Raw genomic sequence first — 25581 nt, forward strand, 5'->3', positions numbered from 1 at the left:
CATTTTCTATGCAAATATGAGCCTGAGTCCTGATTTACCTTCCCTAGTGTCACAGTCAGTAGGTGTTACCAAGTCCAAGTTAGCTGCTTCTGATCAAAATCAAAAACATTCCCCAGCAGATGTGTTGGCAAGGCACTAGGTAGCTTCAAGTTACAGGTCTCTATCTCATCTTCAACTGTAACATTGGCTTTAGAAAGGTCATAGACTTTGTTTTCTGACTTCATGACTAATTTATTTTTCTTAGTTCCTCCCGCAGGCTCTTGGAACTTCTCATTCCTGTTCATGAACCACTGCTGTGAGAAGTATCTCTAAACACTGTAAATTACCTTTGCACCAACAGACTCGGTATTTTTCTGAATTACTGTCTTGAGATCATGTTAATAAAATCAACCATAGCATCATAAAATAATTAAGCAGACTGATTTATCACTTCACTACAAGGGATAGGGGTGTGGTGTCAAAGTAATAAATACGGTGACCTCTTCAAATCTAAGTGGTTTGGTTAAGAAAAGCATCCAGAATTTGAAAGCTGATCCTAATTATCCACACTCCATCACACAAACCACACTGTCACAACTCAGAAGTCCCTGGCTGAAACCTTTGTGGCTAAAGCTCATATTGGTATCTGGAGTAAAGGAAAAAGTCTATCTTTTAACAGTACCTACCCTCTGCCTTGAGGACAGCACCAAAACCTGCGTGATAGGGCAGAAAGGCACATTGCAGGTACCAATAATGAGCAATGCTCACCTAATTGACACTGGGAATAACATCCCTGTGAAAATGTCCACAACCTGTAAGAGTTCTGAGAGGGTCTTTCTCGCAGGAGCCCCTGAATGCCCAAGCACAACTACACAGCTTCCGCTGTAGGGTGGCAATCAAGATAATGAACAAAAATAACCTCATGGAAGCCTCTTCAGACACTGCTCACACCAGTCACAGCTACAGGTTTATAATGAACAGTCAAAATGTGGAGTTAACTCACATACATATATTTAAACTTTCAAACAAGCTGTAATTCAGCCACAGACAGCTGAAGTCCCTCAGATGAATAGAGCTGGACTTACATTTGTTATTTGTGGAACTTCTTAGAGTTAGTTCAAATTTAAAGTGCCCATATTAAAATAAACTGATTTTAAATAATGAGCAATGGAGCTTATGAATTATTTAATTTTCAAAAATCCAGTCAAATTCTACATTATTGAACTATCCTTTCTGTCTAAAAGAAATGCTTTTCAGTTTAAAAAGCATGATTCTGAAGACAGGGAGCACCATTATTTCAATGTATTCAATCATCACTTTCTTTTTAGCAGCTTGAATTAGACACGCTTTCAGGTTTTTATCCAACTGTCAGTTAGAAAACGATGGCATTTCTGCCCTTTCCTCTCATTAGGGACTTGCTGTTCTGTACCTGCAAATCTTCATCCCTCATCAGCCAGAGATACGAGAGCAGAAATCTCATCTATAATAGTAGTATCATGTACATCCTATTAAGGAGGACAGATAACACATTCAGCAGCGCCTCAGGGCCACAATTTCAAAGACATGTGTAGTGCTGAAAGATGCAGGTGAAAGACTCCAGGGACTTTCCAAAGCCCCCAGCTGCATAACTCTCATTGATTTCAGTTATTCAAATGAAAAGTTGTTTAATGTATTTGTTCTGGAGTTGAAGTTTCACTTGAAGGCTGGGGGATACATAATCCCATGAGTTAATTTTTAATACTGACTCTCACTGATTTCAAAGGCACGTAAATGACTTAATACTCAGATAAATCTAGCCCAGAGTGAGGGACAGTTCTTATTTAGGGTCTTTCTCCCTTTGAAATAACAGCAATTAGGCACTTTGCTACTTTGAGGAGATGGGCTTTAGTATCACAAATGTTTTGGTCATATATCCATTACATGAATATATATAAATATTTTAATATCAGCCCTTTTACAGTAAAGGAACAGAAAAGAAATTAAAGATTTTTACCTCTCAAAATTGCTTAATCCTGGAAACTACTTTTAAGAGGGTTATGAAACAGAGAATTTCAGCACGAGGACAGGGTCCCAACAACATCCATTCCAGAATCAGCGAACCCTTTAGGTTGGAAAAGCTCCTTAAGATCATTAAGTCCAACCATCAACCACAGCACTGCCAAGAACACTAAACCATACCCCCAAGTGCCACATCCAAACATCTTCCAAACATCTCCAGGGATGGTGACTCCATCACTTCCCTGGGCAGCCTGTTCCAGTGCTTGACAACCATGAAGAGATTTTTCCAAATATTCAATCTAAGTATCTCCTGGAGCGACTTGAGCCCATGTCCAGATCCCACTGGAGAGTCTTCCAGCCCTGCAGCAGATCACCACTCCCATCTACCCTGGTGTCACCTGCACATGAACTGGGGATTCACTCAATTCCCTAATCCAGATCACTGGTACCGAACAATGCTGGACCTAGGGAATACCACTTTGGACTGGCCACCAACTTGATTTGGTTCCATTCACCACCATCCTTTTGACTTGACCACACAGCCAGGTTTTTTATCCCGTGATCAGCACACACATCCAAGCCATTCAGCCCAATGACATCCATTCAGCATCCTTCTCCTCCTCCCAGAGCATCCTGCAGTGAAAACCTTTTCTTTCCCAAGCAACAAGGTAACTCTCCAATTCCACTTCTAGCCTTGCATTTTTCTAGCATTTTCCAAACAACTGTACAAGCAGAAACAATTACTGGGGGTTTGAGATGCTTTCTTGCTGAAATTCAATTACCTTCTACGTTCTTGAGTAACCACAGAACTACAAGATTCCACCCAAATATCTCTCCTCAGTGGAAATGCTCCTGCATGCTATAAATACAAAGTTAATTTGTGCAATGTGTGGGCTCACGCTTGGAAATGCAGAGGACTGTGCAGGCCAATATCCTTCCCAGGAAAAAGCACAGCATGACGTACAAATGAAAATGGTGCAAGCGAGAGGCAGCTGAGGGTCTCTAAAGCAAAAACAATGGCATATTTTCCAAAAGTGACTGAATGTCCTGATGGTGCTGAGCAGAGAAAAGAGAGGAGGTCAAGAGAAACCAGAGTTTTGTCAGAGGAAATGACTGGAGGATGAAAAAGGGGAGGCATGAGGCCGAGCTCACTGCAGTGGAACGGCTGGCGCACAGTCAGACGATACGTGGCTGCAGCCCAACGTGTTAAAAATCCTCTGGCATCTATCACCATTTGTTTGGGAGTGACTTCATTTCCAAACTTTGGGATAAATATTAGCACAGCTATTCAAGATAGCCAGGACGCTCAGCCCCTGTTTTTTCTCACTTCATGGCTTTTAGGTGTGGACTGTAACACATCACTTAAGCTGCACAAAACAGATTTTACTGAATTTACAGTCATTGCACTGGGCTTGAAAAAAAAATATTGTTTTGGTTGGGTTGGTGGTAGGGTTCCACCCAAGAGCCCTGGGAAAAGTTAGTTAAGGACAACTGTTCACGCCATTACACATAAGGAGATCAAGCACAGTGGGAGAAGCAGCCATGCTGGGAGTTGCTTCGGGGAAAGTAATGTCTTGTCCTACGAGGGACAATTCACCTAAGATTTCTTTCTTTTTTGGAACCTCAGAAATTCAGTTATTGGATCACCTGTTTTATCTCCAGTAAATACCTTCACTATTATTTTATTTTGTTACCATGAATTCTTGATTTTATGCTTACTACCTCATTACCATACAAAGCTAATTGATTCTATGCCTTGTTACTACAGGAAGCTAATTGATTACATCCTAAACCCAGCAGAGTACACACAATCTGATGGCTATGAGAGGATCTCTGATTAGATTTAAAAATACGGCTGGAATTGTTTGTAGCTGTCTCTTCTTTTTCAGTGACCTTGGCCCCACACATCTCTGCAAAAATCTGACCCCTAACAGCCAAGGAGCCCAAGGCCTTTTATAGTGAGCTCATTTTCTGAAAGAAAACCCCCCATTATTCAAAGAGGTAGAAGACAGGGCAGTGGGGGAGTCACTGCGAACCTCAGGAAAGGAGACCTAAGCCATGTTCTACACAGAATTACACCTTGCAACCATCTAGAAATGAGGGCAAGAGCTGGAGTTGCCCTGCTGAGGGGAAGGAGAGGTTCTGCACTGTGCTGTCCTTGCAGGTCCCCAGCACAACTCTCTGCAGTAACAAACCCCTCCTGCCTCTTTGTGCTGGAGCTGGGAACAGGAATGGTTACCATCACCCCCCCTCTGCTAAAATGCGGACTCTAGAATCCAGCTGAGTTTTGAAGGAAAGAAAAGGACAACACTGATGACTGCCAGTGACTATCCAGAGCCTTTCAAGAGGCCGTGGGGATTTCAAACAGCCCCTTGAATCTGGGCACAAGGCATGGGACACATCCTCAGTCCCCAAAAGACATGTTTCTACCTCAGAGCTCTCAACAGAACAATTGCTGCCTATGCCAAGGGCTGCCGTGCCCTGTGGGGATGGTTACACAGGCTGCACTTTCTAAACCACTTGCAGAGACAGGCTGCTGAAGAGTTGTTATTTCTTGCAATTTGTGTCTTGGATGGTTTACTAAAATTAGGAAAAAGTATATTCCAGAGCTGGAACATTTATGGCTTCTTTACCATTACTGTATATTTTAATTCTTAAAAATAGATTTAAGTGACATGATAAGTAAAGACTCCTGCTTAATCTATTTTGGCCTGTTTGCCACATTCCTGGTTTGGCCTGTTTGACTTGTTAATTTAGAGATGCATAAAACCATCTGTTTCACTGTGGACTTTGTTTTAAGCCTCAGAGGAAACAAACCACACAAATAAATGAAATTCACTATGTCATTTCTGTTAGAATATATGCATTTACAGCCATCAGAGCAGACACCAAGTACCCCATAACTCTAATGTCAGGGCAGGTTTTTAACTATTTACAATGCTGTTATAAAAAGCCATAACTGAATTTATATCACACAAGGGATTTTCTTAAATTGTATTCCACCTCTCATTTAAAATGAAAAACAGTGATATTCTGAACATTGCAAAAAGAACGTAATAAAGAAAGAAAAAAAACAAGCTTCATAATTAAAAAAATATATCTTGGAAAAACTACATCCCAGACAAATCTACCTAATAGCCTGGATTTCTGCCTCTGTGGTTTGCAAAGTGAAAGGAGTCATCCACAGGCTCATCCTCTTGACAGAACTGTAAACTTCAGCAGTCAGACTCCATTTGTCAAAACCAGAGCAGACCTAGAATTTTTAACTCAACACTTTTTTACTAAGAACACACATTTTCTGAGGCCAAAGCTTTTCCAGAAATGTGTTTTATTGAGAAAAGACTCCTGTTCCAGACAAGGAGAAAGAAGAAAGTGATACTCAAATGAGTTACCTATGAGGGGGGCTACCACTTCTGTTTCTTCAGCAAAAAAATTAAATATATTTTGATTTTGATCTATACTAGGGATGATTTTTCGAGTCTTCATTCTTTTCCAAAAAATAGTGTCCTTGCTTACTGTCTGGGGTACTAGAGGGCTGCTGCATTGATATTTAGAAATAAAAAGTGATTCTTCCAAACATACTATTCCCTAGTGTCTCCTTTCATCACTCCTACACTATATATTGTGTTGCACAGACTACGATTCTGAAGATTAAATATTTAACTAAGGAAACCTAAAGATGTCCGTCATGGAGTAAATACTAAATCCATCTAAGAAAGCTCCGTGTTACACTGCAGAACATTTTACTGCAGTGTGAAGGAGGAGCAGGGAGGTGGCCCAGGACCTAAAGTGGCTGTTGAGAAATCAAAGAATTCAGCAGAGTAGTTTTAAAAATGTAAAAGCCAATTGTAATTTCTGTTAGAACCTTATTTGAAGACAGTTCTCCAAACCGTGTTCCTCAGCAGGAAGCTTAGGTTAAGGGAATATACAGTTAAACATAATGACTTCCAAAAACCTGAGCCCCTGACCTTGTGTCCCCACCCACCAAAGCACATAAGCAGGACTTTGAACATTTTAACAGTCCCACACTCAGCTTCTGTCTTGACTCCTTTTTATTTGGTTTTTTTTGGTTTGTTTTTTTTTTCTTCTCCCCTACTGGATTTTCTGAAAGTGGCCTGGATTTCCCTCCCAGAGTTATTTTATCGCCTGCCACGAGAAAAAATCTGTTACGTCTTATTCAAATGGCTTACCCAGCCTACAATTCCCAGCCCTTTCAGAACCTCCCCACAGGGCAGCTAGCAGGGCTGTACTCACAATGTTCATCAAGGTCAGCAGGTACTTCTGAACATGTTCTTTCCCGTGGAACTGAACAACTGAGTCATCCACCCCCAGGAGCACTTCGATGTTGTAATCATCCTCTGTCGCGTGCCTTCGACGGCGCTGCCTCGATCTCTGCACCTGCTCCTCAACCAGGCCCAGTGCCCTGCCCAGATTGTCCAAACCAGTCAGGTTGGAGCCTGAAACCAAACAGACAAACGAGTTACCAGCCAGGAGAGGTTCAGGTTTCAGCTCAGATAAATTTGAAGTAGCAGCATTTGTTATTATCTGAGTGTTATATAACAGCATTAGTTTCACGAAATGTCAATTAAAAACGACCTAAATGAGAGAAAAATATGACCTGAAACGTTTTTATTCTGCAAAGTAAAAGCAATACTTTCTACAAAGTAATACTGACCCAAAAGAGCAGCAAGTCACACCAATGTCTTGATGAGAAGAATGGGGCTGTTAGCAGTAAAATACATGTTGCTTAAAAGTACTTCTAACAGAAATACACTGTCCAGAGATCCTGTGCTACCCAAAGTAGCCTCTATTTAGAACAGTTAAAGATGGACACATAGTTCAAAATCCAATCTTACTGCCCAAATCTGACCCTACTCCTATTTCAAGGTAAGTGCAGTTGCCAGTACAGCCTTTTGCTATCCATGCAGGTACCACAGTAGTGACATGGATCCTATTTATCATTACAGCTCAGCACCACATTTTAGATATGAGATAAATTAATCTATAGCTACGTCCACAATTTTTTTAACAGCTTTTCATCCTTCATTCCAAATTTTTCATGTCACTTTGCATTACTGCATGTCAAAGACCAACCCACCAGGCACAACAGTTGTCTCCTTCATTACTTATGATTTCTAACAGTTCCTGTGATATGAAAAGCATGTTCCCTGACAGGATGGACATGCTTAATGTGGCACTTGCCTACTAAAAATTAACATAAATATATGGAATTTTGACATTTCATCCTGAAGAATAACAATGATTAGCATTCATATCATTATTACCATTTGCATTACAAGAAACTAGAATCACCACTGAGAATCTCTTGTTTTTGCAAATGTCAAGAAAGATTCACTTAGAGAGGTCAGCAAAGGTGCAGAGAGGGCTGTGGGTTGAGTAAAGGTCCCAGTGCTTCATTCACAGAAATATAATGGGAAGCAAAGGGAACAAGCCCAAGCCATCACCTTCAAACCAGAAACGAGAAACAGCTCTTGGAAATGTTACAAAAGTGGATTCTCCATTTATTGAAGTTTTCACATCAAAAGTGGCTGCTTGGGAAGGGAATGAGTCACCATATCACTGGGCTCACTACAAGAACATCTGTGCTCTTGCCTGAACTTCGCTGCCTCAGGCTGCTGTGTCAGCAGGTCCTGGGCAATGTGCAGCCTGAGCAGAGTCCCCTCAGCTCCGCACTGAGGTGACAGCAACACACCAACCTGCACAGCCTCCAGCTGCCAGGAAGGACACACACCAGGCATCCCCAATCCCCACGGAGCAATCCTTACTGCCCTGGGCCCCAGGCTGTGCCTTGTGTGGTGAGAAGCTGGTCTTTGTTCTCCTTGAAGAGACCTCCAGGAAAAGGACAGACCCTGAAAGACACAGCATCCTGCCAGTTTCCAGCGAGCTTCAAGGACATGCTTGTCCTGAGATCCACAGCTGCAGAGATCTCCTCTGCACAGCACTGGCAGGGCTCCCCGTGCTCAGTGGACACAGGGAAGGTCCCAGTAGCAGTTCAACACCCCCATGAAGCCCCAATGTCCTTCTCCCCAGACAACACCATTTAATGCAGCTAACAAGCATAACCACCACGTTCTCCTTGCCAGCCTCTGGGCTCCCATCAGCTTCTGCTCCTGGGGCCACAAGCCTTTAAAATTAGTCCGGTCAGAATCCATGATTCAGCATGAGAATTCATTCCTCACGCAGAGCCCAGCTGTCACTCCCAGGTGTACCAGGGAGGGCAAATGAGCCTGGCCTGGCAGCACTGGAGGCAGCTCTTTATCAGGCTCCAGACCTGCCAAACAGCCAGCTCCAGCCCAGCCTTGTGGTTTACTCCACCAGGAAAACTTCAGAGTTAAAATTTCCTTTCTAGTATGCTCAGAAGTAATGACCAAGCCATCACAGTGGAGACTTACTATGGGATCATGGGGCAATCATATATTCATGATCTATAAGAAATCACAGTTACTGTAAAATATGACCATAAATCTTAAAAGCTCTGTAGAAAAGTAAGCCTAGGCTGGCAGGGGCTGCAGGTCATGACTTCTCTCTGTTGTGCATAAAAAGCTAAAGCAATCAGCAGCAAGGCAAATCTATCAGAGCTGCCACTGCAGAACAGCAGTGCTGGGCAGGTGGACAGCCTGAGCCATGCACTGAGGTTGTAGACAGAAAGCTCTGCTGGCTGGGGGGCTGTTATTTGGGTGGGTGACTGGCTGTCAAGGTATCTTGAGCTTTTGTGCTTTCATTTCTCTCCCTTATGTGTCAAGCTAACTCCTGGCACGGTACTTTTATTCCTGCTGTGAGTAAATCAGCCAGAGGCAAAATGTGATCCTACCATTCTGCAGTGAAAACTGCCTGTCCTCCCTCTTTGCTGCTCACTTCATCACTGTCACACTGTAGTCCCTACAGTCCTGCCAACTCCTGAGGAAAGTTATCAGGAGGTTCCCTGGAAGTCACCTCACTGCCAGGAGGCACCAACCAACCGCTTTAAATTTTCGTGGGAGCATAAAAATTCCGCACATACACAATTACCTTCAACTCTCAGCTGCTCCCCTCAGGACAACACGCCCAGTGTTGGGCACTGGTACCTCTGAGGCACCAACCCCATGTGCTTCCCAGCAGAGGGAGAGCCACACTGGCTCCAGCTGGTGCTGGAATCATCCCAAGACCAGAAACACAGCTCAAAACATTTACAACAGTAGCTGCAAGATTTCTGCTTCATACCCCAACTTACCACCCAGCGCTCTTTCCCAGAGGCTGTCCCCGGACAGGCAGGGATGCCTCCACACACGCCTGACCACAAACCCCACAGAGCCTCCTCCAGTGCTGCTCTGCCTCTCAGGCTCGTGGATGATGAATTGCTGGATTTGCTGGACCATGCAAAGTTATTCCCATGTTGGATTTGCTCCTAAATGACTGTTGCATCCAAGTGAAATTAATACCCGTATCTTAGCAAAGAGGAAGAGAAACAAAGTTCCATATGTAGTAAATGAGAAATTTGTGATGTTTTGGCATCTCAGCTTTCCTTAGTTAACGTCAGTAACTTTGCTGTATCATTGTACTGCAAACAATATGATGGAAAAGCTCAAGAGAAAGCACAAAGAACTAAATAAGACACCAAATTCCTCCTTCACATTTTCCACATTACATTCCTTCTGATCAGCCCTGCACTTTGCACAGTAACATCACAAAAGTAATCTCAAACTGCACTGTTTTACTAAATCATCCCAAGACCTCTCCCTCAGATGTCAATTTTCAGCAACTTTTGCCAAATCAGCCACTAATCATTGGTGCCAACTTTGTTCTCCATCTCCCAGGAGCAGACACTTGTCATTTGCAGAGCCTCACAACAGCCTGTGTTGAAACCTTCTTGCTCCTGCTAGGAAAAATTCACATTTGTGAAAATTAACCAGTCACAGACAAGCTTTTATTTCTCTCTTTTGCTGCTCATTCAGAATAAATCAAACGACAGTGGCACTCCAACAGTTCAACCAAAAATCCCTCAGCCCCCCTCTTTTTTTCTAAAGCCAGCTAAAAACTCAGTGATATTTCAGTAATTTTCTCCTACCCCTGCAGACCATCTTCCAGAGAAGGAATAAAAAGTGCTCAAGTTGTCAAATAGTGTTGCCTTTGCACATCTTCAGCAGAATTCTCCATCTGCAACAGTTTGGGATGACACCGCCTTATTTTCTGGGAATTTTTGCCTTGCTCATGAATGTTTGATATCATGTTCTTTATGGAAACCCAATTACATGACATCTCCTAATTCTGCCTCACCCATCATGGCAGGCAAAGCTCAAACAGATGCTCTGAATTACTGAAGCATGAACACACTGCCTGCCATAAGAACATCCTTTCCCTGTGTTTTCTGTCACTCCCTTTAGGACATCCACCAAATCCACAGTTGCTGGCTCATGATCTTGTTTTGGTTTTTTCATGACCCCTTTCAAAAAGGCTCAGGAAAATACAGCTGCACCTACAGTCCTTATGAAACAACTGGACTATAACAATACCAGCCTTAGGGTTCCCTCATCTCACAGCAGCAATATTGTCCAAATAAAGCAGTTTCTAATATTTTATCTCCTCTTTCTGATAGGGAGAAGGGAACTTTCTGGCAAGCTTAGAGCAGAGACCAGGATGAGCAGCTGGGAGACTGAACTGTGTGTCATGTTCACAGCCATCATCTGCGGCTTGTCAGCACAGCAACGAGCTGGAATTTCATTTCAAACCCGAGTGTACAGCATTCAGACCAGCCAGCCACCATTGAAATGCAGCTGGTCTGCTTGTGTGGACACTTCATCTGTCAGCGTGGGAGCAGACGAATGCCTGAGCCGACTGCTGAGCACCTTCTCCGCAGCCACACGAGGATCAGCACTTCCGATCTGCTGCCTTGCCACTCATCACCATTCCTGGGACACACTGCTGAAGGAATTCCCAGCTTCCCCTTCCTTGCTGCAAACCACCAGTTTTTGTGCCGTTGTTGTTATGTTTTTCATCCCGGTGGCTCAGCCTGAGCACCCGTGAAGGTGGCAGATACATCGGTGACAGCACAGGAGCCTGGGCACCCTGCCCTGCTCAGCTGCACCGCACCTGGTGGCAGTGCCACTCCAGGCCTGGGGCTGCAATCCCACCAGGGCAGGCATCAGCCCTTCCATCCCTCAGTGCTGCAAATGCAGGAGGAACAGGCTGTGTGGTAGGGAAGCAGAAGCAGGCAGGGTGGACTTGCTTTAGCTCCCAGCTTCCCACTGCTCAAGTCCATCTGCACCTCTGGAAAAGCACCAAACCCTGCTGACAGATTGACAGAGAACTGCTCTTTTGGGAATTGCACCTTAAATCATGAGCGATCTTTCAGCAGCACTCCCTGCCACTTGGATCCTGTGGGCTCCTCTTGTGTCAGTCCTCTGCAATCAACTGACTCCCTAATTAGCCTCCAAATTGCCTGTTCATGCATTCTACCAAAATCCTCATTTGTCTTCCATGGTAAACTGAAGCCCAACCCATGGAGGTTGAAGTCAACAATGAACAGTCATCAAACCTTGGATTGTATCCCCTAGTGATTTATTCTCCCATTTTTAAGTTCCTCCATTTGGGATTTTGTTTTTCATTACAGTTGTACACAAACATATTGTGTTATGTTCATTTCTTAATTAATAGTTTCTATGATTTATAATTTCTTTTAAAACATATTTCTGCTGGTTTTACTGCCATGCTCACCTTCCTCTGCTCTCTCCTTTGTTTTCCAAATGTCCTCTACTTGTCTTTCTTCTCCCCCCTAACCATCCTGCTCAGCTACATTGGTGTTTCATAATTTATAAATCCCTCTCCCATACTACAGTCTGAATTTGGACCCTTCTGCTATAGATCACTCATAAGAAAACTGGGTAAAGCCAGCAGGGAATTAAAATGGGAGAGAGCTTCTGTGAGGTGAAAGCAAATTGAAAACAGCCTAAACAAGAGGAAATCCAGAGTGCACTGGTTACATGATACCAAGTCAGCCCTGTTTTGAAGGCATCTCCAGGAGGACACTGCCTCAACACAATTTTAACTTGGAGCTCAATTTTCATGGGATTCTTGTGATTTCCTGAATCACAGGTTAACAATGGCTGCTACTTGGTAAATCCTTAACCAAGGGCAATCACTCCAGCAGAATTCTCTTGAGGAGTGAGATCAAATTCCTCCTCTCACACATTTTTACATAAAACAAAAGTAAGACCACACCAGTAAACTAAAGACTGGGCATGCACCAGGCATCCTCTCCAACTTTATAAATCATTGTCCTGCTCTGATGTGCAAAGAAGCAGCCATTTAAAAGGAAGCTTTTAGGCTGTGTGCCTTGCTGACCATATGATCTCATTGCAAGCTCCCTGCCTCTGAGTTATGGTAATGCTGCTTCTGGTCAAATCACATCTTAACACAGAGCCTGCTCCACCTTTCATCTGGCCAGGGGGGGTTGACACCACTGTTGGGGTAGGTTGGGCTGGGCTCTCCAAAAATAGGTCTCAGACTCCAGCTGCATGAAGGCCAGCAGATAGAGCAGCTGAATTCCTGCTGGAATGATCTGGTCCTGGTATTTAAAATCAGGAGTTCAAAGTATTTAACAGTATTTCATATAGAGAGCAATTATTGTAAACTCCTTGGGGCAGAACTATTGTCCCCCATCTGCAGAGTGAATGCACATTCCTGCAAACACACAGGCACAGGCAATGCTCCTTTTTCTTCTTGTCACCTTTGCAACAGCACAGTGACTTTGAAACTTGGGACATGATCAAGTGCCTACCTGAACCACAAAATCACAAAATGGTTTGGGTTGGAAGGGACCTTAAAGTTCATCCCATTCCACCTCCCTGACTGGGCAAGGACACCTTCCACCATCCCAGGTTGCTGCAAGCCCTGTCCAGCCTGGCCTTGGACACTTTCAGGGATGGGGCAGCCACAGCTTCTCTGGGCAACCTGTGCCAGGGTCTCACCACCCTCACAGGGAAGATTTTTTTCTTTATATGCAATCTAAACCTAGATCAGAGAATCAGGGTTACAAAGATAAACAAAGATGAACCTGCCAAAGTTGAAAAACAGATAACCAAAAAAAAAAAAAAAAGGTCTTTCCAAAGGATAAACCAATTAGTGCAGTGAAAATGGCCAGGTGGACACGGTAGCAAGTGGCCAGGCCAGAGGCACGAAGAATAACCACAGTCAGGTGTTGCCAGGGAGATCTTTTCTGGCATATCACAACAAAGAGAAAAGATATCACAATACTAAAAAGAGAAGTTGAAAACTAAATTGATCTCATCAGGGCCAGAGTCACACAAAGAATAACATAAAGATGAGAGATAATTGCACTGTCAGAAGATTAAGTGAGAGCAAGGTAATAGAATACCCCAGGCTAAAATTTCTTCTTTTTTTTTTTTCATTTTTTAATGGTGAAACATGGTGTGTTAAAATTTTAATTTTTATCTTACAATATAATAGCCAAAAAGGGGAAATGAAAGAAACGGCAAATCAGCCAGGAAACCAGTCTGTGTGACCTGGCTGAAATGGAGCTCTCTGAGAACTGAACACAAATTTTTTCCAACAGCGAAACTTATCCTTTGGAAAATTTTCAGCTATCAGCCTTACTAATGCAAACACAGGTTTCACAATTTAGCAGCAAATAATCCATGAGCAAGATGTCCAAACTCAGCGCTTAAAAGTAAGCTCAAAAAGGGGCAAAGAAAGCTGCTCTAGAAAACTAATTTAGAGGCAAACTTGAAAGTTTCACTGACTTAATTGATTGCATCTGAAAAGTGCTATCTGGCAAATATTTCGGCAAGTCATTGTAAGCTGGCCTGTATTGCAGAGCCTGTGACTTGCAAAACAAGGTGCCTGATTTACCACACCCCACCCACTCTGAGAGCCCACATCTGGCCTGGGTCAAGGCTGCATCCCTTCCAAGCCCTGGAGTGCTCCCTGTGCCTGGGCAAAGGTTTTGCGCCGCATCGCTCACAGAGAGCTGCAAAGGGAGCTCCACACGCTCAATCTCATTTGCAGCTAATGCATAATTAATTAAACTGCAGAGTTCAGAGGCACTGGGCACAGAGCCACAGCTCCACAGAGTTCTACGAGCCCCAAGGGCCCCACCTGAAGTCCCAAAGGCAAAGGATCAGGAGCTGACCACAACTCGCTTTTCCCGACCAGGCTTTAACGAAGTGTTTATGGGCTGTTCGAGTCCAAGTCTGCCACCAAGATACTCAGATGTCCAATCCATATTCCAAGCATGATTAAATTACAGCAAATTAGCACATTAAGTAAGCTGCCAAGCTGACCCCCTGGCTTTGTAGGTGACATGTCTAACAATCCCACTTGCATTTTTAACAGAATGAAATGCCAAGCCACGGTACAGGATCTGAATAACAACAGATTATATGGGATGGCAGTTGTCTTTCCATAAGCCAAGTATTCTGCAAGAAAGGGAAATAAAGTTTAATTACAGGTCAAGAAAATAACATTTAAAAATGCACAGGTAACAAAAGACAAATTCTTAGCCAGGGCAGGAAGGTGAGGTGAGGGAGAAAAGGCAAAGAAATACATAAAATAACCATACATAATTGGAAATATTACTGAAAAAATATGACTGAAACAAATACGTATCTTTTCTATACTTTTTTAGCCATAACCTTAAGTCTTGTCTTTTGGTAACAGTTCAAAGTAGAATTATTCCATCCATTTAAAAGGGCAGCACTTTTCTCAGTTATAAAGTCCCACAAAGTTGTAAATTATACAATTGAATGTTCTCAATGTCAAGTAGAATAGAAAACTCATCAGTGTAAATAACGTACAGCAAAAATGACAATGCAAACAGTTCCTGTTTCCTATATAATCATAATGATCTTTTAATTAGACAAAGTAAACAGTCTGCTCATTTCACCTTGTGAAGAAAAGTATAGGAAGAAATCTTCCCAAATTCTAAGGTAAAAAATGTCTGCATTTTGCAATATCAGTGAGTTCAACAGACCTTTTGTACATCTCAAAAAATTTCGCCATAAATCAGCAGTCAGACAGACAAAAAAAAAAAAAAAAGAGAGGTTAAATTGAGTATTACAAGAAGAAAACCTCATCTAGACAGGCTGAGAAAGGCAGGGCAATACACGATGCCTTGGCTACTTATGCTGGCAGGATTTAAAACTGAGGAGTTGTAATTTTACCTATGTTTTGAAAATACCCTTGTTGCTAATTCTGCTTGGACCTTCTGCACTAACAAATGCAGCTGCAATTGATTAGAGAGTGCAGGAAAGACATAATTCACTTGGAGGATGCAGGAATTTCTTAAACTTCAAAATAACACTTAAAAACCCTGAAAGAGAATCAAATCAGTCTCTGCTCCAGTGAAAGCGCATGAGGTTTACTCCCAAGGCATTTCAAAATCAAGGGCAAAGGCTTCTTTTGTTATTTGTACAAGAGCTCTGAATTTGTCAAGCCCTACCAAAGGCAAACTGTGAAATGCTGCCCTTCTATTGTGGTGGGTGGGTGGGAGATGGGCCTGGCAATGACACAGAGAAGAGATGCTTTAAATGCGCAGTCCTCTTCATGAGCATAGACTGGGGCTGGAGAGAGGGGAAAGGAAGGTAGAGAGGAAGGAAAGAAGATGAATGGGCGTGAGGATAACAAAACCCTCTGGGAAAAGGCAAATTTAGAGGCAGAAGTTGTGAGGACACAAATGCAAAGGAGGAAAGGGAAAAGAAATCACCGTTGGTTTTCCCGCTGCAGTTCCCCACTGGCCCTAGGAAAGCAAAGCCAGGGCTTCCTGCTACACCCCACTCCCCATCCCTGAAAGCTGTGTCCTGGGACCAAACCCTGAGCTTCAGGAAGATAGGGACAAATGCCAGGGTTTGCCGGGCAAACCATCTCCCCAGCACCTGCAGGCAGGGCTTTAATGTTCCTTTCTCGAAATAAATTTAGCATTAATATCTGGGAGCTTTAGAGGGATTAGAACAGGTCAACATGCATTTATTTAGTTTTCTGGCAGGTCCAAAGTATTTTTAATTCTTTTCAGGTCAAATGGACTTTAATACTGAACTTTTTAAAGAGTGAACAAACAAACAAAACATTTCAGTTCATCTGAAATCAAGTTTTACTCATTTGATATGAAATCAAGTACTTCAAGTCTCAATGCAGACATCAATTTGAAATTATAGGATATCTTAAGGGGAAGAAGGGAGATGGTTTGTTTGGAATGCACTGTTATGAAACCCCTCCACATTTTCTGCATTTTTCCTTCTTTATCGATGTGAAGTTCAGTGAAAAATTCAGAATTTATCACCAATAAAAAATTTTACCCAACTCAGCTGTGCCAAGACTAAAAGGAGTTTCCATTTCCTCTTCCTACCATCTACCCCCCTTCCTCCAAAGGAGCGATCATCATTTTAGGACCTCTGTATTTTTGTTGGGTTATTCACGTATTTTTGATAAACAAGCTGTACTCAGCACTGACTGGCTTGTCCTTCAAATTGGCCTGTAGCCCAATCAAACTCAGGTCATTTTTCTACTAAATGAGATGTAGTTGGTAGGATGTAGTGCTCCTTGGCAGGCAGCAGACAACTCTCCTATAGGGACAAATCAGACCCACCTCAAAATAAAAGCCTTTCAAGAATTAGGTAGCAAGGAATTTATCTCCTGAATTAAAGATATCGTGTTCATGCAAATAAGGCTTAAAATGGTCAGAAACTGCATTTGTATTCCCTTTGCAGAGTGCTATAAAATTGCTTTAATAGTAATGACTGCTCTGCCCTTACTACAGAGAATGAAATCAGACTTTGAAAAGCAAATGCACAATGCCAAGTAAGAAGGGCTGGGAAACCTCTTACATATATATATGTGTGTGTGTATATATATATACACATGTAGAGATATACTTACATGTAATAATGCTGAAATAAGAGAACTGTGTATTTTAAACAAGGTACAATGGTGAGCGGAGGGTTGATGGATGAACAACTCTCTTGATAGCTAACATTTCTATTAGAAAAGTTGTTAAATTATGTTAAACATTAGAAAACTATCAGAAACAACAGAAAATTGAGATTTTTTTAAAGTAAATTAAATTGTCTTTAAATGGTATTAACCCAATTGGAAGATGACTAGACAAGTCAGTGGATGTTAGAGAAACAGTGGATGCTGTTAAGGATAAAAGTAGACAGCTGTTCCAAAGCTCCAAGTAGTTTCTGCCTCTGGAACTGGAACAGGATTTAAAGACCATTCAGCCTGTAGCCTGTTACTTTTGCATAGTAACAAATGGAAATGTTAAAGCGAACACCAAAAAAACACCCCTTTTTAAATTGCCTTAAAAAGCAGTTGCTAAAGTAACCAAGAAGTTAACTGAAAACAATGCTGACATACATGGTAAAGACTTCTAGTAATTAACACACTCTCTCTAAAACTGGTGAAAACAGAGTCACTCCAGATCTGAGTTCCTGCAATGAATTACGGGTTTTATCCAAATATACTGGACTGGATTAGTTGAATCCTATCACCTGTTTCCACCTGGGAAAGAACTGGCTAACCAAGCCATTCCCAGTTTACATGATCGAAAAGATACCTGTGATCAGCTGAACAGCAATCACAGGGGAAAAAACAGAAATGCAAAAACCTTCTACAAATCATCAGCTGCATCACCACAGTTTATGTTTCATTTTGGGAATCAAGAGGTAAAAAGATGTCCATGAGTAGTATCTTCTTTATTCTTCCAAAAATCTAAATGTTTAGGTAAGAGGTCATGCAAACTCTGATAATATTAATTATTAATGCATATTGTGCTAACAGAAGCAATAATGTGGTTTCCTCACTTGAAGTCAGAATAGACTCCATCCAGTTTCAGTTCTTCCTGAGCAAGAGAATATTATTTCTTCAGTGTTTCAACATAGAAGTTCTTAGTATTTTCCCATTACTCCAAAAAAGAAAAGTCTACAAAGATAAACAGCCAAGGTAACATTAACTGAACTTACTTTAAAGGAATAAAGTGACATTTGTAGCAAAGGGGGAGCAAGGCTGGAGGGAAAAGTAATCTTTTTTGGCAGCTGAAGAAGGCACATGTTAGGTGTCAGGGTCTGTCTCTTCACCAGATTATTGTTCCCCAAGAGCAACTTCCTACCTGTCTACTCAGCAACACAAGTCCCACAAACACAGCCTCCTTCAGTTCACTATTGTACCTGCTCAACCAGATCTGAGACCATAAATCAGTGCTGAAAAAGAATGTTTCTGAAAGTCATACAAAACAGCATTTACTTGTCCAACAACAGTGCTACTCAGTTATGAAATAAGACATGAAAGTACCATTGTCAATAAAGACTCCTCTTTGCTGTGGTGCCCTGGAAGCCCCCATGAGTCCTCAACAATTATTTTGCACTTGCAGGACTCTGAATGATCTTGTGCAGTGGGGGAGCTGGACATGTATTTATTGAAGCTGACACTAATCAATACCCATCACTTTCTCACTGGTTTCAACTTTATTAGAAAAATGATATCAACAGCTGCCACTGTCCCAGCGAGCCTCAGAAGAAAGCCGAGGGTTGGTGGCATCCAGCTGCTCTCTTTGCCTGGTTCTCCAGTCTCTCTCCCAGTGAGCTCCAGGCTGCCTTTCAGTGCAAAGCTTTCCATTCGACCTTTCCTACATTTCTCCGAGGATCACAGAATTTTAGTGCATTACTTTTTCGCTCTTCCGAATCTATTTCTGGCTAATCTTCTCTAAAATTTCTGAGGCATTCGGAAAGGTTTCTTACATTCTGGTTTTAGTCCAAGGTGCCTTGGTTTCAAATACTGCAGTGCAGCTGGGCAACTCTTACATTTGGCTGAATAACTGGTTCACCAAAAACAAAGTTATGATTGCTTTGAAATTATTTTCAAATCAAATCACAGGGGGTTTTAGGGATTAAAAATAAATAAATAATGGTGTAAGGACTCACATTTCATTTTGATGAATATATATTCCACAATATGAAAGCACCCAACCAGCTCAGGCTACAGCAGAGAGGAGGACACAGGACCATAGAATAGTTTTGGATTCAAAGAACTTTTAAATGTCACCTAGTTCAACGCCCCTGTGATGGGCAGAAACATTATCAATTAGGATCCTCTCAGAAAACCTCATCCAGACTGACCTTGAGTTGATTCCCAGGATGGGGCATCTACCACTTCTCTGGGACACTCAACCTGGCCAGCACATGGGTGTTCATCTTCCAGTGACAAGAGCCAGCTCTGCCCTGTGAGGCCCCAAGCATGGCAAAGTGAGTCCATCCCTAAGGTCTTGAAGGTATAATGTAAGTTAAAGGAGTTAGTTTACAGAAAGAGACAAAAGGCTGCACCTTGCCAAAGGACCGGAGCCTTTGGGAATTCAACCAGGAATAGGAGGGAGATCCTCAAGCCTCCCAGTGAGAGCTTGATTATTTTTTGTAGAGACTGCCTCACTTTAAGCTTTGAGCTTTTAGTCTTGACCTTGACTTCCTGACTATTTAAATGGGAGATTGTTCTCTGACTTTAACAATGGATCTTAGCCTGGCTAAAAATCAGAAAATACCAATTCTGAGCAACCAGCTTGTGGAGGGAGGGGAGAAGGGGAAACCCACACCAAACAAACCCAATTGCAATGAAAAAAATTAAAATATGAAAAGAGGGGAAACAAAGAAGCTTGTGAAGGGAAAAACCTTTTAAAGGTTTTTTAGGTTTTTTTCCTCACAAAGTGAGAGTGTCAAACTGTGGGATGAAATTAGTGCAGCAACCACTGCCCATTGCATGGGTTTTAGCTGTCTCTTCTGACCAAAGGTCAGCTCTGCAGTGAGGTTTTTCTATTTGGGGGAGATAAATATTCTTGAACAATTCCACTAAAATCGTGATTTAAAAAATAATCTGGAAAGCCAAGCAATGCTGTGGGAGACAAAAGAGAACACCAGTATTTGGATCACCTAAAGTACAAGGAAAGTCAGCAAAGAACAAATTGTCTGAAGCATTAACCTGCCAGGATTATATCTTAACGTCACAAATTTCAGATCCATTTGAAGTCTCACAGCAGAGAAACTAAAGCAACCGATTGAACTTCTTTGTGAAAAGATTTTTAAAAACCCAAAACCTATAGAGTACAGCATGTGGTCTTGCCTATATGTCCCAAATTCACCCAGGGAAACCAATTCCTCTTGCAGAACCCCTCAGTTGCCATTACTCAGGGAAAACAGATGGTAAAAAAAAAGTACTTTCTAATCCAGCTGCAAAAGCGGCTCCTGTCTCTTTGTTTCCCAGCCTTCCACGCCTGGATCTCGCTCAATCCAGACATCACTTCCAGCTATCAACCTCAGCAAGGCCAAAACACGCCCAGGGGCCTGTGAGCAACATCCTGCCCCACTGGTATGAGCACCTTGATTTCAACAGGGACATGTTTCCAACTTCTCTCTCCTTGCAAATCAGAATAATCTCCAGAAAACCAACCCCCTTCCCCAAAGACAAGTCATGGCAAAACCCCAACAGGTTCTGTAGATAACTATCTGAGCGAGGAGAGGTTCATGCCAAAAAGCATGTGTGAGAGGGAAGAAGGGCTGTTTAGGTTTGGAGAGAAGATTGCTTTGCTTGGCAGACACCTGTAGAGTATAACCATGAAGCCAGAGGGTTTTGGGAAGAGGCATTTTAATGTGCTTTCAAGTGCTGGACCACTGATGGAAACACTGGTGAAGAAGTGCAAGAAGCAAGGCTGAAAGGGCCAAGCTGAGTCACTTCATGTACGTGGGACCACCACAGCTCAGCTGGCACCAGCACAGACTTCTTCCTACCCCTGCCTTCCTGACACACGTTTGCTTGGAATAATGCCCATGTAAGTAAGGCCAACTCTTAGCTTTTGAAGTTTCTCCAGATTTACAGATGCATGGGAAAGCAAGAGGCCAAGACAAGAGTAGACACCCCAGGAGCTCCCCAGTTCTTCCCCTTGGCACCTTGCGAGGAGAAGGAAAGAGGCTGGGAAGACACATCCAGGGACTGAACTTGCACCAGGGCAGGTAACGCAGGGCAGACACCTGCACCAGGCTCTGAACAGCTGCACTGGCACCACAGCACGTGGCTGCTGCTACAGCTCCTGCCAGATCTGCTCCCACTGGAAATCCTGCAGGGCAGGGAGTGCCCCTCATCCCTGCTGGTATTTCCAGCCCAGGCTGGGCATTTCGTATAACCATCAAGCAGAGCAGCTGATAGCAACAGGCCATTTTCTCCCTGGAGCCAAATGCTTTCCAAAACTTCTGTAAAGCTCTTAACATGAAGCTACCACAGGTCCGTAATTATGGATGTAGCAGAAGGAGTAGACAAGCTGGATTAGGCTTCCAATTGCATGTCTAATTTATGTACAACTGCAGCAATCATAGATGCAAATTAAATAACTGTGCAGAAAATGGGTTTTATTAGCCATAACTAAAACCCAATAAAACTCAGCAACTCATGCACATCTCTGTACTGAATATGCCTCTTCAGAATGCCAATTGAAAACGTGAGAAAAGACCAGGATTTTCTATTTCATAATCTGAACAAAAGGAAAAAAAGTATGTGCTGTCAGAGCACGTCTTTCTACCACAAGAAAACAAACAGGAGACCTAATTGGCAATTTCAGAGCAACACATTGTTTTACAGGCAGCAGTTCTGTGCAGCTTTTAAACACATTATCTGTACTCAGTCTTTCATGCCTGACATGGCTGAGAAAAGTCTCATCTAATAAAACTGTATGCTAAGTGTAATTCAGTTGCACAAGAGGCCCATTCTGACTGCCTGGCAGGTTGGGATTTAAAAGTTTAAACTCTAAGCTGAGGAACATCATGCTTAACTTTGCAGACCTTCTGAGATTTGGGAAAGTGGGGGCTTCTTAGCATCACATCAGCTGGGTTCAGGGCTGTGAAAAGCTTCTCTGGATGTTTTAATGCTGAAACCTCTCAAATCTTCTGTCATTCAGACTTAGCATGAGAGTTGTCATGTCTAAGAAGCCAGCACTTACCTGTCAATTTGTTTAAAAGCAATAAAAAAATTGTTCCCATTAAATCAAGGTTAATCTTCCTGCACAGTTCTTACACAATTCCCTGCTATGTGTGATTAAACCTATTCCATATATATATATATATATATATGTGTGTGTGTGAGTGTGTGTGTGTATATATAATATATATGTATATATATATATGTATATATATGTATATGTATATGTGTAAATATATAAATATATACAACACAAGCACCTGGATAAAAGTTTATATATACCACAGTGTGTCTGCACTGTTTGTTTGCATCATTCCTTGTTTTGCTGGGGACAGGGTATTTTCCTGGCTGGCTGCATTACACACATGGAAGTTGGTCACTGGGAATGACCCTAGGCCTCACCTCAGGAACCCAGGGGTGCTTCTGTAGAGCCACCTACACACTGCAGGTCGGAGCAGACCAACAATGCACAGCCTGGATCTCCACCTACAGCAGAGAGAATGCCCACACACGTCCATCCTTCCCCATTCAGCTGTAGGCAGAGTCTTAGAAAGGCTCTGTTCTCCCAGGACACACATCCCAGATGGGGTGGGATCACCAGGTCCCTTCCCCAGGGCACTCTGGCAGCCACAGGCAGGGCCAGGAGGAGACACAAACACCCAGCTGCTGGCAGGGACAGGCAGCAGACACCAGGAGTGGAGCAGGCAGAGTGCCACTGTCCCTCGGTCCCCTTGTCCCCAGACTCCCCCCAAATGTGGCTTCCACTGGCACCCTCTTCTCCCACAGATATCCATGGACACTCTCTATGTCCTCAGCTATCCCACTCCATGTTGGATCACTTCCAACACATCTTCTTCAGTGCACACAGGTGGAATTTAGCACAGAAGATGAGCAGGAACACTGATATTCCTATGCCACTTCCTAATGGACCTGGTCCTGGATTCAGTGTCCTACCAGTCATGAGCGTCTCCTGCCAGGCCACAGCATGGACACTCATTCTGGATGCAGAAACCACCTTCAAAATTTAAATAGACCACAAGCACTGACTTGCCCTTATCTCTTGTGGCAGTTATATCCTCAAACAACTCCCGCAAATTACTTAAACATGACATCCCTTGGCTGAATGTCTGCCAGGTAGTCTTAATTAAACCGTGCATCTCCACATACACTCTCCACATCACCCTAAGGGAGGTTTCCAAGATTTCCTCATTTTGTTTATTCCCTTGAATCATCTATCATTAAACAGCAATAATGATAAGCAAAATGAAAAAGGCAAGAATAGTTTTGTATCTGCAGAAAGATAATGCACCAAAAATAACTAACTAGAAATCAGTTATTAGATGGGTCACCATGCCTCTCCCAAACACAGATCCTGAGATGCTGAGCACTTCCCTACAGCTACTAAAGAATAAAGTTTTCAAACCTCATGGTGATGAACATGGAGTAAAATCTAAGTACAGGTTCAGATCAGGTCTTACCGTAAGAAGGATAATCTAAGTCACTAAAAAAGAAGAAAGACCAGAAATTCTGATTTTTCCTATCATTCAAATAGGTGAAGGATTTACATGGAATCATCTCCATCTTTCTTAACCAAGAGATTCATATCAAAGGCATTATCATTTGATAATTAATTTTTTATGCTGCAGTTCCAGATGCAGATGTTACAGATTCCATTAAAAGCTTTATAAACCCCGACCCTCAGTAAACCCACTGCTTTCTCAAACCTGCTCCCTCCTCTTAAATCTGCAGGAGCATCCTGAGGCCACCAGCTGCAAACAGCTCTGCAATAGAGCAAAGGGCAGGCAGGGCTCAGCACAGCCAGCCTTGGCACTCCAAGCAAACACCTTCTCCTCAGGGTGAACTGCTCTGGAAATGGAGATTTCAGAACACTGGGAACAGCCAAAGGACAGAGAATGAACTCCACTCTCCAAACCTCCAGCTGACAGTCACATCAGTGGGGCTGTAACACAACAGGAGCAGTATCCTGGGCCCCAGGAGCCCGTGACAGAGTGTTTGACATCCAGAGAAGGTGAGTAAGGTAATGTAAGGCACAGGTTTACTAATCCCGCCGAGAAAAAAATCAGTTTAAGGAGATTTAGGATTTACACTTATCCCATGCCTGATTTTAAAAGATATTTTAAGGTATCATGCATTTGTTTCTAGACGTATTTTGTAGCTGACCCATTTCTCTTCATAATTAATTGGGGTTTTATTTTAGTCCAGAATCAAGATACATAGGGAAAATGACCTGGGTTGCATCTGGACTGACGTAACAAGGTTACACAAATTCTGAGTACAAGGCTGTTGTTGCTGATGAGTGGAGGAGGAGAGAAATCACCTTGATTTTGTGACCCAAGCTTCACTTCACATAGGTCAGCACTCAAAGAAATTCTCTGTTTCCAACAGTACAATGAAATCTGGCAGCATTTCACAGCAATGCATATGGAAGTCCACAATGTCATCTCTGCAAAGTCATCTTTCAGAAGAGAAGTACACCCACAGCTGCGTCATGCCATCAAAAATTCCTCCACTGCAGCCTAGACCATGTTATGTCAGGCACATAAAAACACAGCTGGGATTTTACAGTCGGAGCTGAATATTAAAAAAATCCCAAACAAAAAAAAACCTCCAACAATCTTTTAATCAAAACCAATGTTTTAATAACTCAAGGGACTACCTCCTCCTACACCTGCAGCTGATGGTCAGCTGGCTGAGGACACTGATATGAGGTGGAGGGTGAGGACGTTGGGAAAGGGAGATGAAGCAAAAGACGGAAAAATGGGAGGAGGAAAGTTACACACATCAGCAAACTTTGCCTCCTTAAAGTAGATGAAAAAAACAGGGGATATGGAGCAATGCATCTAAGAGGAGGACAGTTGCAGTCATTCACAGTGCTCTAGAGAACAGGAAACTCTGTATGAGATAAATGACTTTTACCACAGGAAATACACGGGTACATCCATTTCGGATTTGGACCTTGTATGTGCAACTGGTGTGAAACCACAGACAAGCCTTGCTATTGACACCCGTGGTTTGTGGGCTGCGCTTCCAGTACGGGGGCAGGATGCAGACTCACTGCAGCCAGCAGACCTGATGGGATCGTCTGGCATCATGGGGGACATCACTTTCTTGCATTGCATACAGTGCATCCGTGTTAAATATTAATGAAGACTCGGGTACAGCTATCAATAAAGATGGACAAAAGTGAATACTGTGTGCAGGAGGTCTCTGTGCAGCTGAGGAGAAGAGTCACTTTCAGGCTTGCAGGCAGAACACCACACACACTTTGCTAGTGCAGCGTCCCCAGGAGTCAGCACATCACCAGATGCCATCGATCTGTGCCAGGTTATGCAAGGTCTGGGGCACCCTGCCTACAGAAACTTGACAAAGTAGAGATCCTTTCAGTACTTAACTGGAGATTTTGTTTGGATTCGCTTAATCTGTCCTCTTAAAGTACATTTTAAAAAGCAAAATTAATCAATAACTCCACCATTAAATTGCATTACTTTGCATGAGTAATTTGGGACAATACATTAGGTAAATGAATGAATAATCCTTGAAATCTACATTCAGTAGGACAACAGCTTTAGTAGCAAATCTCTGCTGGAAGGAAAACCAGCTATTCAGATGACTACATCTACTAGG

The 25581-nt window shown here is 42.7% G+C and overlaps 1 protein-coding gene across 1 annotated transcript in view; it reads right to left on the reverse strand.

Annotated features, from left to right (window-relative positions):
* Nucleotides 1-25581, reverse strand: part of ADAMTS2 (ADAM metallopeptidase with thrombospondin type 1 motif 2) — a 170722-nt gene that overhangs the window by 49061 nt on the left and 96080 nt on the right. Inside the window, exon 9 of the mRNA XM_066197448.1 lies at nt 6232-6434. Coding sequence (XP_066053545.1) covers nt 6232-6434 — 203 coding nt within the window. The remainder of the gene's footprint in view (nt 1-6231; nt 6435-25581) is intronic.

The sequence above is a fragment of the Chamaea fasciata genome, unplaced genomic scaffold (assembly GCF_029207755.1).
Source record: "Chamaea fasciata isolate MVZ Bird 193981 ecotype frontalis unplaced genomic scaffold, bChaFas1.0.hap1 SCAF_15, whole genome shotgun sequence".
Lineage (NCBI taxonomy): Eukaryota > Metazoa > Chordata > Aves > Passeriformes > Sylviidae > Chamaea > Chamaea fasciata.